Below are 16,406 nucleotides of genomic sequence, written 5' to 3' on the forward strand. Positions count from 1 at the left end.
ATTAAATAGGCAAATGTGCCAAGTTTCAGGTTTTATTTACTTGAATAATATCACATCTCTACTGGGCACGGTGGCTTATGCCTGTAATCCCAGCACTTTGGGAGGTTGAGATGGGTGGATTGCCTGAGGTCGGGAATTCAAGACCAGCCTGGACAACATGGTAAAACCCTGTCTCTACTAAAAACACAAAAATTAGCCGGGCGTGGTGGCGGGCACCTGTAATCCCAGCTACTCGGGAGGCTGAGGCAGGAGAATCGCTTGAACCCAGCAGGCGGAGGTTGCACTCAGCCGAGATCGCACCACTGCACTCAAGCCTGGGTGACAGAGCAAGACTCTTGTCTCCAAAAAAAAAACAAAAAACAAAAAAACAAAAAAATTCCCACCTCTTCAGTCTAGCTATAAAATATAATTACTTAAAAAATATATATATATATATGATTATTTTACCTCCTTGGCTTGGGGGTCAGGAGAAATCAGTAAGTGAGGTAAAAGAAAGAGCTGCGAGGGAAAAGGATTGTTGCCCTAGATGCAGAAGGTATCTTTTCTCCTGGAAATAAAGACCCCAAGGTCTCCATTGCACTTTTATTTGAATGTAATATTTGGGACAATTATTCAAAAGGGCCAATATTTCCCAATTTAATCTGAGGTCATAATAAAACAAGCAACAAAACAGTGTTTGGGATTTCAGTTTCTCACCCTTATCATCAAGACTCACTGCCTCCCATCATCAATATTTATTGAGCATTTACAGTGTACTAGGCACAATAGAACATACAGAAAACATTGTCCCTGCTCTTGAGGAGCTTACATTCTAAAAGAAAAAATACACCTTTTTTAAAATGGCATTTTTGTTTGGTGTTTTCTGCAAAGTACTGAGGAAATATTTTGTAAAGTGAGCTTTGGGTATAACTTAGCCCCATCATTATTTAGAGAATAGAGGAGGAAGAAAGAGGAAGGATTTTAAAGGCAGACAATGACAGACCATTCAGGATAGGTAGGGTTTTAAAGGGAGATAAACACAATCTCATCAACTAAGGAGAGATTTGCTGCAGTAAATAGGATAAGGGAAATAGTCTGTGGGATGCAAGCAAAGGAAGCAGGGTGCCTTAGACACTGAGTGGAGCCAGAAAGATCATGCGGCCTTTTTCCAAGTACATGGCCACCAAGTAAGAATGGTTGGTGACAAGACAGAAGGCTAAAACAGGAAGGTAATCTTGTGCACCTGACAAATAGAAAGAATAAAGGATCAAAATTGAAGGCAGGCTATAAGAGTATCAAGAAATTCTTAAAAACCAAAAAGTGATTTGGAAGCACAAAACTTACAGTTAATGCTACCCAATGTCATGATGGGCCAAGAACATTGTGGCTTCCTAAGTTAGAAAATGCCATATGCCAAAATTTTAAATGGAACACACTACATTTTTTTCTAATCAATCCCCCCCTCTCCCAGAAAAAATAGGAACTCATTTTTTTCAGGGTGGGGAGGAAGAGAGGGGATCATGGGACATGGAAACAGTAGTTATATTAGTAGTATTTTTGTTATGATAAATTTTGTGTTTAAACTTGGTAAGAGCCCATTAGCTGCCAAGAGGGAATAAGGAATAAATTTCAAAAAATGTACAATTTCCTTTAGAGAAGTTTCAGAACCAAGACTAATTTACATGAAAAGCTGTAGAGAAAGTAGTTGAAAAGTCCATTCATAAAACTTTTATTCCACTTACATGAATTTAATACACGTGTTCTTAACAATTATGCTTGGATTGTTCATGAAAATTTCATAAGACATTAAACAAAGCTAGCCATCATCTCAAGTTATTTCCCTGTTAACTATTTTTACAGCACATGCATGTTAGGCAAGTATCAAAAAAAAAAAAAAAATCACAAAAGCAAAAATCCTAAAAAAAAAGTTAAATACATGGGTTTTTGTTTTACTGCTGTGCTTGATATACATGAAGTAATGAATACCAAGCAATTCATTTTTCCTGCATCTTTACTTTTACATTTGTTCTTAGGTTGCCTAAAACATTTAAATACAAATAAAATGAGTGTAGCAAAAATAATGAAAGCTAACAGCAGGTAACTTTACAAATAATGGAATGTGAACCGTTTCTGCCCTTATCCAGAGTAAAATGGGTCACAACTTTGTCTAAAGGAACACTTCTGCAGCTGTAGTCAAAGGTGTACACATTGAGTATTCCACAGATATACATGGTTTAATATGTGGTATCCATGGGGTATGATTCTACCACAGCCTTGTAAGTGCTCCAAACCTTAAAGTACCCACAATTACTACACCTGTGACTGGAACCAATGATCCCTTTTATTCCCCGCCAGGACAAACCAGTATGTAGGCAGTTTTCTTTGCTTAGACATGGAAGCAGTTTTACACTGGCCCTTTTGAAGCCACAATGTACCAAAAGTACTATGCCAAACACTTATAACTTGTATAAAAATTCCACATCCCCATATTGGCCACCTCAAGATGAAAACAGATAACTCCCTAAATGTTAACTGGCTCTACTCCCCTAATATTAAACATAAAAACCACATGGGAAATATAGAAATTCAAATAGAAGTAACATAAACCTGTCATAAATCGTAAACAAAAAACTATTTGTGGGACAGCATGGATGACAAATGGTCTACTGTGTAAATTTTAGAATGAGGCAGACAAAAGTTGGAAGGCCGGTTAATTTTCCCCTCCTTCTCCTGCTTCAGCTTCGTCTCCTTGGGTATCCGATGTCCACAACTGGTAAAAGAAGGAAAGATTTTTCAGCAAGTTTCAGTGGGATGGGGGGGGGGGGGGGGGCGTTTTCATATAAGTGCCAAGATACCTGAATGTTTTAGTTGGAAAGCATTCTTAAAAAGATAGCAGCATCACTTAGCTTCAAGATACAAAAACATCTCAATATACAAATTTACTTTTTTTGTAACCACTATATAAGCAGGTTAAGTACACCACAGAGTTGCCTTCAAATAACCTTCAGATACAGGAAAGTTTTGGTTATCCACAGAAGGTGAAGAGAAAGTAGAAGAAATAATACTTTTTTTTTGAGATGGAGTCTCGCTCTGTCACCAGGCTGGAGTGCAGTGGCGTGATCTTGGCTCAATGAACCCTCCGCCTCCCAGGTTCAAGCGATTCTCCTGCCTCAGCCTCCCGAGTAGCTGGGACTACAGGCATGTGCCACCACACCCATCTAATTTTTGTATTTTTAGGAGAGACGGGGTTTCACTATGTTGGCCAAGATGGTCTTGATCTGATCTCGTGATCCACCCACCTCGGCCTCCCAAAGTGGTGAGATTACAGGTGTGAGCCACTGTGCCCAGGCCCTAAATTATTTTTTAAAAACTAAGCATCAATAGGTGTCAGAACCTAAAGAGCCCCAATATGAAAGATGGACGTCCAAGGTGAGTGCAACTATACCAGAAGCATCTAATTTGGCCCATGCTGAAGGAGCTAGGGTTGACTACTCTCCACTGGTAGATCTTAAAGTGACTCACACTCCAAACAGAATCCTATACTCCATGAAATTCAAGAACCAGCCTCAACTCTGAGCTAAACTACAAATCTAGCTTTTCTAACACTTTAAGCTTAGAAAAACAAACCTTTATTTATCAGGTTGGTGCAAAAGTAATCGCAGCTCTTGCCATTACTTTAAATGGCAAAACCCTCAATTACTTTTGCACTACCCTATCATATGATTCAAAATAAATGCTGGACAAAAACCAGAACCAAATCTTTTAACAGGTAAAAATGAAAGTTGTCCCATAGGTGGCAGGGTTATGAACTCTATTCCACCTGCTCCAATGTTAAAAATGTTGAAGTCTTAACCACTCTCTAGTGATTTTCAGAGGTAATTACAAAAGGATTCAAGACAATCTTAAATTTTATATATGACTTACACATGAAAACTGAGGGGAAGGGGAAAATACACTAATTATTATTTTTATATTCCCCAAATCATCCATTAGCTTCATTTATCTACTAAGCAAATATATCTCTGGCCTGGAAAGGAGACTACTTCCAAGGTCATACAGATAGCCGAACGACCTCTTGGAAACTGTGTGTTCCTCCTGTCAAACAAGGGGTTTTGTAATTGCAAGATGAAATTGTTTCTAATGTCTCTTTCCTGTTCTAACTTTCAAGGATTCTTGAATTTTCTGTATAAACATGCAAATTTGATACAAAATATTTCTTTTTCTAGAGTAATGTGTTGACAGTCTTGGTCAACCAAATTCAGAATGAAATATTAAGTTTGGGGATAATTTCTTGACAGATAAATGTTCCAATCAACCTATAATGGTGACAGCTGACACTAATAAGGCTCAGAGAAGACATACAAGTAGTGACAGAATTAGAATCAAAACCTTGGGTTTTTTCTTTCTTTTTTTTTTTTTTTGAGACAGAGTCTCGCTCTTTTGCCCAGGCTGGAGTGTAGCGGTGTGATCTCAGCTCACTGCAACCTCTGCCTCCCGGGTTCAAGTGATTCTCCTGCCTCAGCCTCCCGAGTAGCTGGGATTACAGGTGCCCACCACTATGCCCAGCTAATTTTTGTATTTTTAGTAGAGATGGGGTTTCACCATCTTGGCCAAGCTGTTCCTGAACTCCTGACCTGGTGATCCGCCCGCCTCGGCCTCCCAAAGTGCTGGGATTACAGGCGTGAGCCACCACGCCCAGCCAACCCTGGTTTTCTTATTGCAATATGCGCTCTTCATGCTATACTGATAGCAAAATTCAGTTGGAAGCAGACAGTAGATCAGGGCCTCTCAAAAAGTGATGTGAACAAAACACAGTATCTAGGTCTCAGGTCATCACTTTAAAAATGTCATCACTTCAAACTAGAAAAGAAAAATCCTTAATACTAAAGTTAGTTAACAAAGTGCTTCTTATGTTTGATATATAAGATTCTTTCATTCTTTACTGTGGCTTGTTATCTTGACTCAAGTATCAGAAAAGTTTATAGATAGCTCCAAATTGTGCTAATAAAGTAATTTTAGGTTTAATAAACAAGTATACAATACTATTCAAAAAACTCTTCAAGATTTTCAGCACTAGCATACAGAACTGGTTTATAGAAAATGGCAGTGGACTAGAATAAAGTTGGAAGAGAAATGTATATAATGAGATTACATAGTCCCCAAGAGAAATGGCCCTAGAAGTCTAACAAAAAAACAGTAATACCTAGATTATGATCTGCAATTCCTACCTCTTTACCTGACACACAGCAAATGCTTGATAATTTTTTCACCTAAGCCTCAAAATTTCAAATCTAGTATTTATCTGAAGGAGAAGAATGAGAAGACCTAAGAAACAAACGAGACATACAAATCAACTGCATTGTGGACTGAATTTGAATCCCAATTCAAATAACTTAAAACAAGAGAGATAATTGGAATTCAAGTATTATTTAGATATTCAAACATTATTAGGGAATTATGTTGATGTTCCTGGTGTGATAGTGACACTGTTTCTTTTTATACATCTGCAGTATCCCAAGGACAATCACGACCTTTCATATTAAGTCATTTAAAAGAAGAAGCTAGGCAAAATAGACTTCCACTTGGATTCTGTAGATACCTGAGATTTTGTAACTCAAGTTATTAATTCCCTACCATTATCTTTACAAATATGGAGGCAACTTGATGGGCAAGAAAATCATTCTTAAAGGAACTAAACATGTAGAGTCTCAGCACACTTTTGATACTAACAAATTTTAACAAGACAGGTAACTCATCAATGTGTGTGTTCTCAGTCTAATATTTCAGTTTCTGTAATTTTCCTTCATAGGACTTTAATAGTAGCTAAGATATATTTATGAGAGCCTATGAAATGTGTTGAGAAAAAATTTTAAAAAGATGTATTTAATAAAAAAAAAAATTCCCTAGAGTAAAACATAACCTCTTCAACCACATTCATCACTAATGATGCTGTTATGTACTTACTGTCAAGTTGTCTCTCAGTAATTGCATTATTAGCGTGCTGTCTTTGTATGACTCTTCACTTAATGTATCAAGTTCAGCAATGGCTTCATCAAAAGCCTACGATTTAAAAATAGTACATTACATTTCAGTGCTCAAATAATAAAGACTGCTAAATTTCTACGTAACAGGTAAAATACATACTGTCTTTGCAAGAGAGCAGGCTTTCTCTGGGGAGTTCAGAATCTCATAATAGAACACAGAGAAGTTAAGGGCCAGACCCAGTCTGATAGGATGTGTTGGTTGCATTTCCTTTTTGCTGATTTCAAAAGCTTCTTGGTATGCTTGTTGTGACTGATCCACAATCCCTGGATAAGACACACCAAAACGTACTGAGATAAAGTGTGCATTATATCTTCACCCCTCAAACCAAACCTTTAATATCTCACATATCCTTTGAAATACTAACCTGTAACAGCTTAATATTTGTTAATTGAACAAGGTCCTTTTTTTTTTGAAGGGAGCTTTCTCCTGGTACACACTAGCCATTGGTCAATGTCAAGATAAAACAACTTTATAATCTCATTATTGTTATGTTTTTAAAAAATTGACGAGTTTTGACCTCCCAGACCCAAGCAATCCTCCCACCTCAGCCTCCAGATTAGCTGGGACCAAAGGTTTGCACCACCATGCCCAGCTAATTTTCAAAATATTTTTTGTAGAGAGAGATGTTGCTCAGGCTGGTCACTTTTCTTAAAATCTTGAAAAAACATCCCTGTACACAATATTGGCTTTTCAGAAAGCATTTATTTTAGAATAGCAGTATGAGGCAGTAGATGTGTATTCTCAGAACACAAAGAGCACTGCTACTCCTTATTCGGCACTCTAAGCAATTCAAAACAAGACATTATGTACGCTTCAGAGACTCTTCCTCACTATATGTTATCTTATACAAGTTCAACCAACAGGTTTAAAAACAGCATACCTTTCTTGTCATCACCAGCGGCAACCTCAGCCAAGTAACGGTAGTAATCTCCTTTCATTTTCAAATAGAAGACTTTGCTCTCTGCTTGTGAAGCATTGGGGATCAAGAACTTTTCCAAAAGAGACTTAAGAAGAAAAGAAACAGACATAGTGAGAATATAACATTTACAAAACTGAAAGAACTTGCATTTCTTAAAGAACAAACTATAGCCTAAGTTATAAAACTTTAACGCCAAGTCACTGTCAATACAATTGTGAATGCAGCTGGCACAAGAATTTGTGGTTTAAAGCAGAATGCTTTGGGCAGCAATACTTTAAGTTTGAAGTTAGTGTTCAGTTTATGATTTGAGGACAATAAAATTGAACATTGGTCCCTGACAATGTTATCTATTTACATGCTGACTTCAATGAATGTGGAGCATGACCGTTCACATTTAGAACATTTTCTAATGAGCTGGCAAGCTTTCCATCTGAAGTTTCATGTGGTCATGACATGAAAATAGAAAGAACATACGGGATGAACCTTTTGGGACTCTGGAGAAATGACTAAAGCAGAAACCAATAATGTAAGACACTTAAGGAGTCCATGCCAGAGAAGGAGGAACAAAATAAACTTCATTTATAACAACACAATTCAAGCAAACCTCACAACAGATAAAAAAACCATTCAAAACAAAAGTTTTATTTTTCCTAAAGACAGTGGTAGGAGACTTACAGATTTTAAAGAGCAGACCTTTAATCTCATTGAAGTCGTTTTCGGCTAGTAAGATACATGATTACAGATCATCCCAGACAACAGATAAAATTAAAACATCATCCTATAAAATTCTGTCTAAAACTACTATTACAATCTGAGTCATTTGATTAGGATTTTAAAAATTACACTCTTTAACTGATTTTAAAGCAAAAAGATTAGATCATTGTGTTGGGGATGGGAAGAAGTCTCAATAAATGTGTAATTTTTTTCTTTCCAGTTAAGGGGGAGAAAAATAATTCTAGTAGTAGAATTAGGTAAACATTAAAGCAAAAAAACCCCAACCACCCATTCTCACTATCCCACTTCCTTTAAAGTTCAAGTACACTCTGAGAATCAAGGTGAAGTCAATTTTCAGCTGAGCTAAATTCCAAATCCATTCTTACAAAAAAAAAGTATCCGTTTATATAGCACCTACTTATATATAAAATATAAATTTGAAAAATGCTTTTAAATGGTAACTCCAACTTTTTGTTTACCCATTATGTTCCAATGGTGGGTAGGTGAACAGTTTTAACCCAACTTCTTCCCCCAGTTTTTTTTTTTTTTTTTTTTTTTTTTTTTTACAACTCAAGCTACAGATAACCCAGATGAAGTGGCAGTAGGGCCAGATTGCACTGTGCTATATAAAGAGGTTAAAGGTGAGAAAAGTCAACCTGAAATGATGTTTCCTGCAATTATTAACCGATATTTAAAAATACTGGCCTGAGGCCGGGCACAGTGGCTCATGCCAGTAATCCCAGCACTCTGGGAGGCTAGGGTGGCAGGATCACTTGAGGTGAGCCTCGTCAACATGGTGAAACCCTGTCTCTACTAAAAATACAAAAATTAGCCAGGCGTGGTGACGGGCACCTGTAATCCCAGCTGAGGCAGGAGAACTACTTGAGCCCGAGAGGTAGAGGCTGCAGTGAGCCAAGGTTGCACCACTGCACTGCAGCCTGGATGACAGAGCAAGACTCCATCTCAAAATAAATAAAAATAAAATAAAATTACTGGCCGGAAATCAGAAGAACGTTTTGGTTAGGATAGCAACCTCTGTCTTACACCACATTCATACTTTCATATTCAAAGTTCTCTTAGCTGCAAAAGTGTTTTGTCCTTTGAATACAATGCTTTTTACCACCTATGGTTGCTCTGTGGAGATCTGCCTCAAACAGTGGAAGATACTTGCATTTAAAATAGTCAAGTGAGTCTTTCCACTTAAAAACAATGGTTTTAAGAAACAAATGACCAGGGTTTTCAAAAGTTTCATTGTTACACAAATTGTATTATTCATTCAACTATGGGAGATGGTATAAACATAAGTGGCTTTCGGGTGAGTCTGGTTTTGAATTACAGCACTATACACTGTGTGAACTACTTAATCTCAATGATTCAGTTATCTCACCTGTAAGGCAGAGACCTCTAAGATTATTGAGAAAAAATACAGGTAAGCACTTACGAGTAAGCACTTAATTAAATGTTTATTTCTATTATCACAGTAACACCAGACACCATGCTAGAAGCTGGAAGCACAATATTCTGGTACTTCATAATCTAGCTGTAGAGACAAGGCTATCATTCCTTCCATTACAATACACTTTACAAGAATTGCAGGGCACGGTGGCTCACTCCTGTAATCCCAACACTTTGGGAGGCTGAGGTGGGAGGATCACTTCTTGAGTCCAGGAGTTTGAGACCACCCCGGTGAACATGAGATCCTGCCTGTACAAAAAAATTTAAAAGTTAACCAGGTGTGGTGGCACACCCCTATAGTCCCAGCTACTTGGAAGGCTGAGACAGGAGGATCATCTGAGTCCAGGAGTTTGAGGCTGCAGTGATCTGTAATTGAATTATACCACTGTACTCTAGGACAGGGTGACAGTGAGGCTGTCTCAAAAAGAGTAACACTGCCTAATCACGTCCTTCACTTTTCAGTAACTTTAACCCCCTCTATGTATGCAGAGATGAAGGCCATAAACACACGCAGTTACTTAAGAGTGAACCAATCACTTAAGATGTAAAATTTTAAAGCTGTACTAAAAACTTAAATTTTTTTAGGAAAGGTGTTGATAAATGCTACTAAAAGTAGTAATCTATCTTTTGTAGGTAGTAACTTTCTACCTGGGTAATATGCTGAACTAAGCAGTTCCCTGGGAATTAAAATGGCAGTTAAGCACTTCTTTCCCCAAAGCTGAACACTGAATTAACCATAAAACAACTTTAAAGCTATTTGTTAGAACCCACAAGTAACAGGAGGGCTGGGTAAACAGCAGTCAGGCTGCTTACTGGCCTAATGATAGACCAAAAGAACCAAACAAGTGGCAAGTGTTTCTGGTGAGATGCTGACCATAAGAGTTGAGAAAGGTGGCTGGGCATGGTGGCTCACACCTGTAATCCCAACACTTTGGGAGGCTGAGGTGGGCGGATCACGAAGTCAGGAGATCGAGGCCATCCTGGCTAACACGGTGAAAACCCGTCTCTACTACAAAAAGAAAAAATTAGCCAGGTGTGGTGGCGGGCGCCTGTAGTCCCAGCTACTCGGGAGACTGAGGCAGGAGACCAGCGTGAACCCGGGAGGCGGAGCTTGCAGTGAGCTGAGATAGTGCCACTGCACTCCAGCCTGGGCAACAGAGTGAGACTCCGTCTCAAAAAAAAAGAGTTGAGAAAGGCATAAATGGCCTACTTCTAATAAATCGTCCAATGACATAAGCTAATTAAGATTTAAAAACCCAAAACCAAGCAAGACTGGATTAAAGATTAAATTTAAAGGGGCTAACACTGTAGCTCAAAAAAAGCTAACTATAAAAGAACATTTTCTGCCAGGCGTGGTGGTTCATGCCTATAATCCCAGCACTTTGGGAGGCTGAGGCGGGTGGATCACCTGAGGTCAGGAGTTCGAGACCAGCCTGGCCAACACGGTAAAACCTCGTCTCTACCAAAAATACAAAAAATTAGCCAGGCGTGGTGGCACACGCCTGGAATCCCAGGTACTCAGGAGGCTGAGGCAGGAGAATCACTTGAACCCGGGAGGCAGAGGTTGCAGTGAGCTGAGATTGCGCCATTGCACTCCAGCCTGGGCAACAAGAGTGAAACTCCGTCTTAAAAAGAAAAAAAAAAAAAAGGAACATATTCTCAGCCTCAATGGGGTGATATACCTACTAGAAAGGACGTGATTCCACAATCAGGAATCAAAGTTATGGCGAGTATACTAGAAACTGTCAGGATAATGGAAAGAACAGGACATGAATGGCTCCAAGAGACAAGACCAATTAAATTTAGCAAGAGGGAAGATTTCTGTTCAGTATGAGAAAACTTATGAGTGGTCCAGTACTGGAACCTGCTCAGTGAATTCCCTCTTTTCACATAAAGGTAAAACAGGAAACTAAAGAGGGTAACTTAGGTATTTTGTAGAGGAGATTCATAAAGATGTCATCTGTTTCTTGTAAAAAAATTTTAATTGACAAAATAGTTGTAAATATTTTGGGGGTGCATGTGATATTGATACATGCATACAATATATAATGATCAAATCAGAGTAACTGGGATATCTATCACCTCAAACATTGATTTTTTTTTTTTTTTTTTTTGAGACAGTCTTGCTCTGGCACCCAGGCTGGGGTGCAGTGGCGCAATGTCGGCTCACTGCAACCTCCTCCTCCTGAGTTCAAGTGTTTCTCCTGCCTCGGCCTCCTGAGTAGCTGGGATTACAGGCATGTGCCACCATACCCAGCTAACTTTTGTATCTTTAGTACCAATGGGGTTTCGCCATGTTGGCCAGGCTGGTCTCGAACTTCTGACTTCAGGTGATCCACCCGCCTCAGCCTCCCAAAGTGCTGGGAATACAGGCGTAAAGCCACTGCTCCTGGCCTCAAACATTGATCTTCTATTTGTGTTAGGAGCACTGCAATTCTTCTAGCTACTTTGGTAGAATAAATAAATGTTAACTATAATTTCCCTACTGTACTATTGAATACTAGAACTTATTTCTACTATCTAACCGGATTTTTGTATACGTGGTCTTTTTCAATTCTAAGGGAAGTCAGAGTTCACAGAATTAATTTAATGGTAACATAAAAGAGGCAATTAAGTATGTTGCTTTGTCAAACTGACCGAAGAATAACAAATCCAAGTTTTCCAGATTTGGAAGCCAGAAGATAAAACCCAATGTAGGAAGAATAGAAAAAAATGAATAAAAGAACAAAAGAAAAAGGAAGCAGCACGTATCAGAAAGCAGCAGTTACAACAAAGCAGAAAAAAACATGGAGGTGCACCAAGTAGAGAATGGAAGGGAGGAAAGAGCTGATAGCTACTTTCAAAATATGCAATAACTTCAGAGAATATCCTGCTCAACACAGAAATAAACCTCCTAAATTTCGTTCACCTACAATAGTACAATGAAAGCAATCATGACTGAAATAAAGTCTGAAGTAAAAAGGGGAGGGAGTGGGCACACCATAATATAAGGAAGTATACACTAAGTGTCACAATTTCAACCGTATTTAGAACGAAGTCTCGCTCTGTCGCCCAGGCTGGAGTTCAGTGGTGTGATCTTGGCTCACTGCAACCTCAGCCTCCCCGGTTCAAGTGAGTCTTCTGCCTCAGTCTCCCGAGTAGCCGGGACTGCAGGCACATGCCACCACACCCAGCTAATTTTTGTATTTTTAGTAGAGACAGGGTTTCACTGCATTGGCCAGGCTAGTCTTGAACTCCTGACCTCATGATCCACCTGCCTCAGCCTCCCAAAGTGCTGGGATTACAGGTGTGAGCCACCGCGCCCGGCCAACTCCAACTGTAAAACAAGGGCTAGGTTGACTGAAGGTTCAACTTGTAAAATTTTTCAATTATCACAGTACATTAAGTTTTTAAACCAAATCTAAATGGTTTTCAGGTCAAACAAAATTCAAGCACATCCTACACTCAAGCTAAATCAAGGCTAAATGTTAATCTGTTGAATCTTCCTGAAATATAATCTCATTTAGAAATTCACAGTATTTCCTCAGTTTACTTCGAAATGTGGATGTAAGTTTTACTTTTTTCCCTCCCATTAATTTTTTTAATTTTTATTGAGAGATGAGGTCTTGCTCTGTCACACAGGCTGGAATGCAGTGGCCCCATCATAGCTTGCCCTGCTCCCATTAACTTTTAAATATGTTTTTTCATGACAGCCACTGTCTTTTAAAGATATCATGGCCAACATTTTAGAAAATACCCAAGATTAATTTGCTGAATTAGAGTTAATGCATTTATACAGCATTCACCCTAATAATATTAAGTGGGATAAGAAATCATTTACTCAGCAGCAAAATGCCACAAGAAGCCGGTATCTAATACTCTTTGGTAAACAGCTCCTAATCCAGAGTTAAATATGTGATATGGGCTCTGAAGAGAGGACACTAATCCTTAACCTAACCAACAGGTAAATTACATGAAATTTGAGATTTTAGAGATAAAAGAGATTTTTCTCTCTACTGCACCATAGTATAATTAACCTCTTAGATTGTGAAAACACTTCCAAGAGATGGGGTTCAAATAACATTTTTCCTCCCAAGCCAGTTTCCAACAGATGCCTTAATCCAAAGATAGTCTACATTTACAATGATGTTTTGTCTTTAAAATTAAGTCTATTAAAATTAAGGAACCACATAAATTGACAGGTCATCTGTTTCTGATCCCTTCTTGGCATAGACTCAACCTGATCCCACTAATATGAATTTTATAAACACTCACTCCTGCCTGTAGTCAAATATTCCTAATGAAAAGTTAATGAACTGAGAATCTATCTCTAGTGATATGCCTTTCTCACTGGTCTTTCAGTATGATTACCCCTAAACCACCAAAACTGCTGCCTGAGCTGGTGGCAAGACTTTAACCTTTCGGGCGTTCAACACTTGTTAGAAGAAAAGCTTGATGTAATGCAAATCGTATAAACTCTAAAACCAGGCAGACTTGAAATTCCACCCTAACCCATTAATTTTGAGAATTTACACAATAGCTAATCTTTATTTTCTCATCTATATGAAAATCCACATCAAAAGGCTGTTATGAGGTCTAAATGAACATATAAACAGGAAGGCACCATTCACAGCTCCCAACCGAGAGTAGGCATTCTACTCACTGGTTGCTCAGTTATGTGAAAATAAAGTATGGAGATTCTGACATTCAAAAATCTGCTTTAATGCTCTTGTACTCTTAAGTACATCATTTTGGCTTTGGTAATCTAAAATTTGTATAACTAGGAAAAATGGTGAAGTAGGATGCAAAAAAGTTTTCATTCAAAAACACAGGATTAAGACATATCAAATAACAAAAGAAAAAAAGAACATTTCCTTTAGTATTTATTTTCTCTTTTTAAACAACAGACTTGTTAGGAACACAAACTATGGAGACAGACTGCTTATTGCCTAAATTCAAACTCTGTCACCTTGACAAAACTCTGAAATCTTCCTGGGTCTCAGATTCTCATCTGTAAAAGGCGAATATTAGTAGTAGACAATGCACAAGGTTGTTGTAAGGATTAAATGAATTAACATATAATAAGCATTTAGCAGAGTCTGGCAAATAGTAAGCAACAAAGAAGTGCTGCCATCCTTTTGGAAGGTAAAAGTCTAGTGTCAACCACATTAGACTTCAAGTACTGTTTGTACTGCAGTAACTGATCTTAACCCACCCAACTCACCCACCCAAAAACCACCTTAGCTCTGAACTCCCTCTTATGTGAAATAATTTCCTAATATTTAAGTAATATTACCTTATTTCTCCCAACCATGGTACATATATACTACCTCTATAAATAGGTACGTTTTCTAGGAAAAAACCCTAAACGGTAACAATACTTCAAATTTATGGCTTAAAAGTTTGTCTCAAGACACTTTTACGGTCATAAAAAAGTAGAAAACTAAGATCATGGTGGTAATAATTATTTCCCAAAGTTCTCATTTTTGCTCCAAAGCTTCAATTTTATCTGTCAAAAATATCATTTTCCCTTAAAGTGAGAGGCTCAATTCATTTAAGATATTTGTCGAATACCTAGGTCTGAATACCCACAGCTTATCTGCCTGCAGTTCTTTGAAGAAAAAAGTGTTCCATAAAAAAAGAAAAGCAGCTAGTTTATCTCACAATTCAAATAACTGCAAGTGTTTTTCTTAGAGACAACCACTGGACTTCCCATTTTGCCTCACTGAAAGATGTCTATTTAAGGGCTATTAATAAAATAATGTTTCAGATTCAAGGACATTAAAAAAAAGTCCTTTTTCTTTTTAAAAGAAACAGTGAGTGCATAATGGTAAAGAAATACAATAATCACTAGTACAGTATAGTATCACTGCCTTGATTAGCGATAAGGAACCAGTAAGTCTGAGCAACCCTTGGGTTTGCACCAGTGCTAAATGTCAACAAAGTGATAACAATCAGTATTAACAGTATTTGCCATGAAAATAGTTGTGACCCGGCTCGGCGCAGTGGCTCACACCTGTAACTCCAGCACTTTGGGAGGCCGAGGTGGGTGGATCATGAGGCCAGGAGCTCAAGACCAGCCTGGCCAAGATGGTGAAAGCCCGTCTCTACTAAAAATACAAAAATTAGCTGGGCATGGTGGTGTGCGCCTATAATCCCAGCTACTCGGGAGGCTGAGACAGAAGAATCACTTGAACCTGGGAGGTGGATGTTGCAGTGAGCCGAGATTGTGCCACTGCACTCCAGCCTGGGTAACAGAGTGAGCCTCCGTCTCAAAAAAAAAAAAAAGAAAGAAAGAAAATAGTTGTGACTTTTTGTGACTTAATAGACACCTCCCCAAAGGACTCCCAGTGATCGGCATATCACTTTTAACAACTGATTTAAAGTAACCTCTGCTATGTTGTACACCTTAAATACATTTTTTTTTTTGCCAATCGTACCTCAATAAAGCTGGAAAAATGAAAAGAATCTGTGCTAAATACCTCTCCATACCTAGCTCTAATGCTATGTTCTCCCTAAAGCTAATTATTCAAAGCTATTCAGCTTCATCTACATTGTCTGTACAGATACTGTGTAGTGTAGAGCTTTTTAACTGAAGAGAAAAAAGGGAAATATCCTAATTTCTGTCAATAAAGGACTAACGGCCAGGTGTGGTGGCTTATATCTTTAATCACAATCACTTTGGAAGGCTGAGCTGGGAGGATTGCTGGAGGCCAGGAGTTAGTGACCAGCCTAAGCAATATAGCAAGACCCCATCTCTACTAAAAATAATTTAAAAACTTAGCCTAGTGTGGCCAGGCGTGGTGGCTAACGCCTGTAATCCCAGCACTTTGGGAGGCCGAGGTGGGCGGATCACTTGAGGTTAGGAGTTCAAAACCAGCTTGGCCATCATGTTGAAACCCCATCTCTACTAAAAATACAAAACATGAGGTGGGCATGGTGGTGCACACCTGTAATCCCAGCTACTTGGCAGGCTTGAGGCAGGAGACTCACTTGAACCCTGGAGGCGGAGGTTGCAGTGAGCTGAGATCGTGCCAAAGCACTCCAGCCTGGGCAACAAAGCTAGACTCTTGTCTCAAAAAAAAAAAAAAAAAAAAAAAAAAATTAGCCTAGTGTAGTGTGCACTTGCACTCCCAGCTACTCCAAAGGCTGAGATGGGAGGATCACTTGAGCACAGGATGTCATGGCTGCAGTGAGTGCACCACTGCACTCCAGCATGGGGGACAGAGGGAGACCCTATCTTTTTTTTTTTTTTAAAGGGGGGTCTGGCTAAGTAAGTTGCTACATACCCAAATAATAGAATACTATACAGACA

At 38.6% G+C, this 16,406-nt stretch overlaps 1 protein-coding gene across 6 annotated transcripts in view; it reads right to left on the reverse strand.

Moving 5' to 3' along the window:
- Window positions 1-719: 719 nt before the first annotated feature.
- YWHAZ (tyrosine 3-monooxygenase/tryptophan 5-monooxygenase activation protein zeta) overlaps window positions 720-16,406 on the reverse strand; it is a 34,793-nt gene continuing 19,106 nt past the window's right edge. For all 6 annotated transcript variants that reach the window (XM_003951316.6, XM_054656925.1, XM_024345254.2 and 3 more), the window contains exons 3-6: window positions 6,905-7,028; window positions 6,124-6,287; window positions 5,944-6,039; window positions 720-2,749 (exon numbers count right to left, since the gene is read on the reverse strand). In XM_003951316.6, the coding sequence (XP_003951365.1) occupies window positions 2,690-2,749; window positions 5,944-6,039; window positions 6,124-6,287; window positions 6,905-7,028 (444 nt within the window). In that variant the 3' untranslated portion in view covers window positions 720-2,689. The remainder of the gene's footprint in view (window positions 2,750-5,943; window positions 6,040-6,123; window positions 6,288-6,904; window positions 7,029-16,406) is intronic.

Source organism: Pan troglodytes, chromosome 7 (assembly GCF_028858775.2).
Source record: "Pan troglodytes isolate AG18354 chromosome 7, NHGRI_mPanTro3-v2.0_pri, whole genome shotgun sequence".
Classification (NCBI taxonomy): domain Eukaryota; kingdom Metazoa; phylum Chordata; class Mammalia; order Primates; family Hominidae; genus Pan; species Pan troglodytes.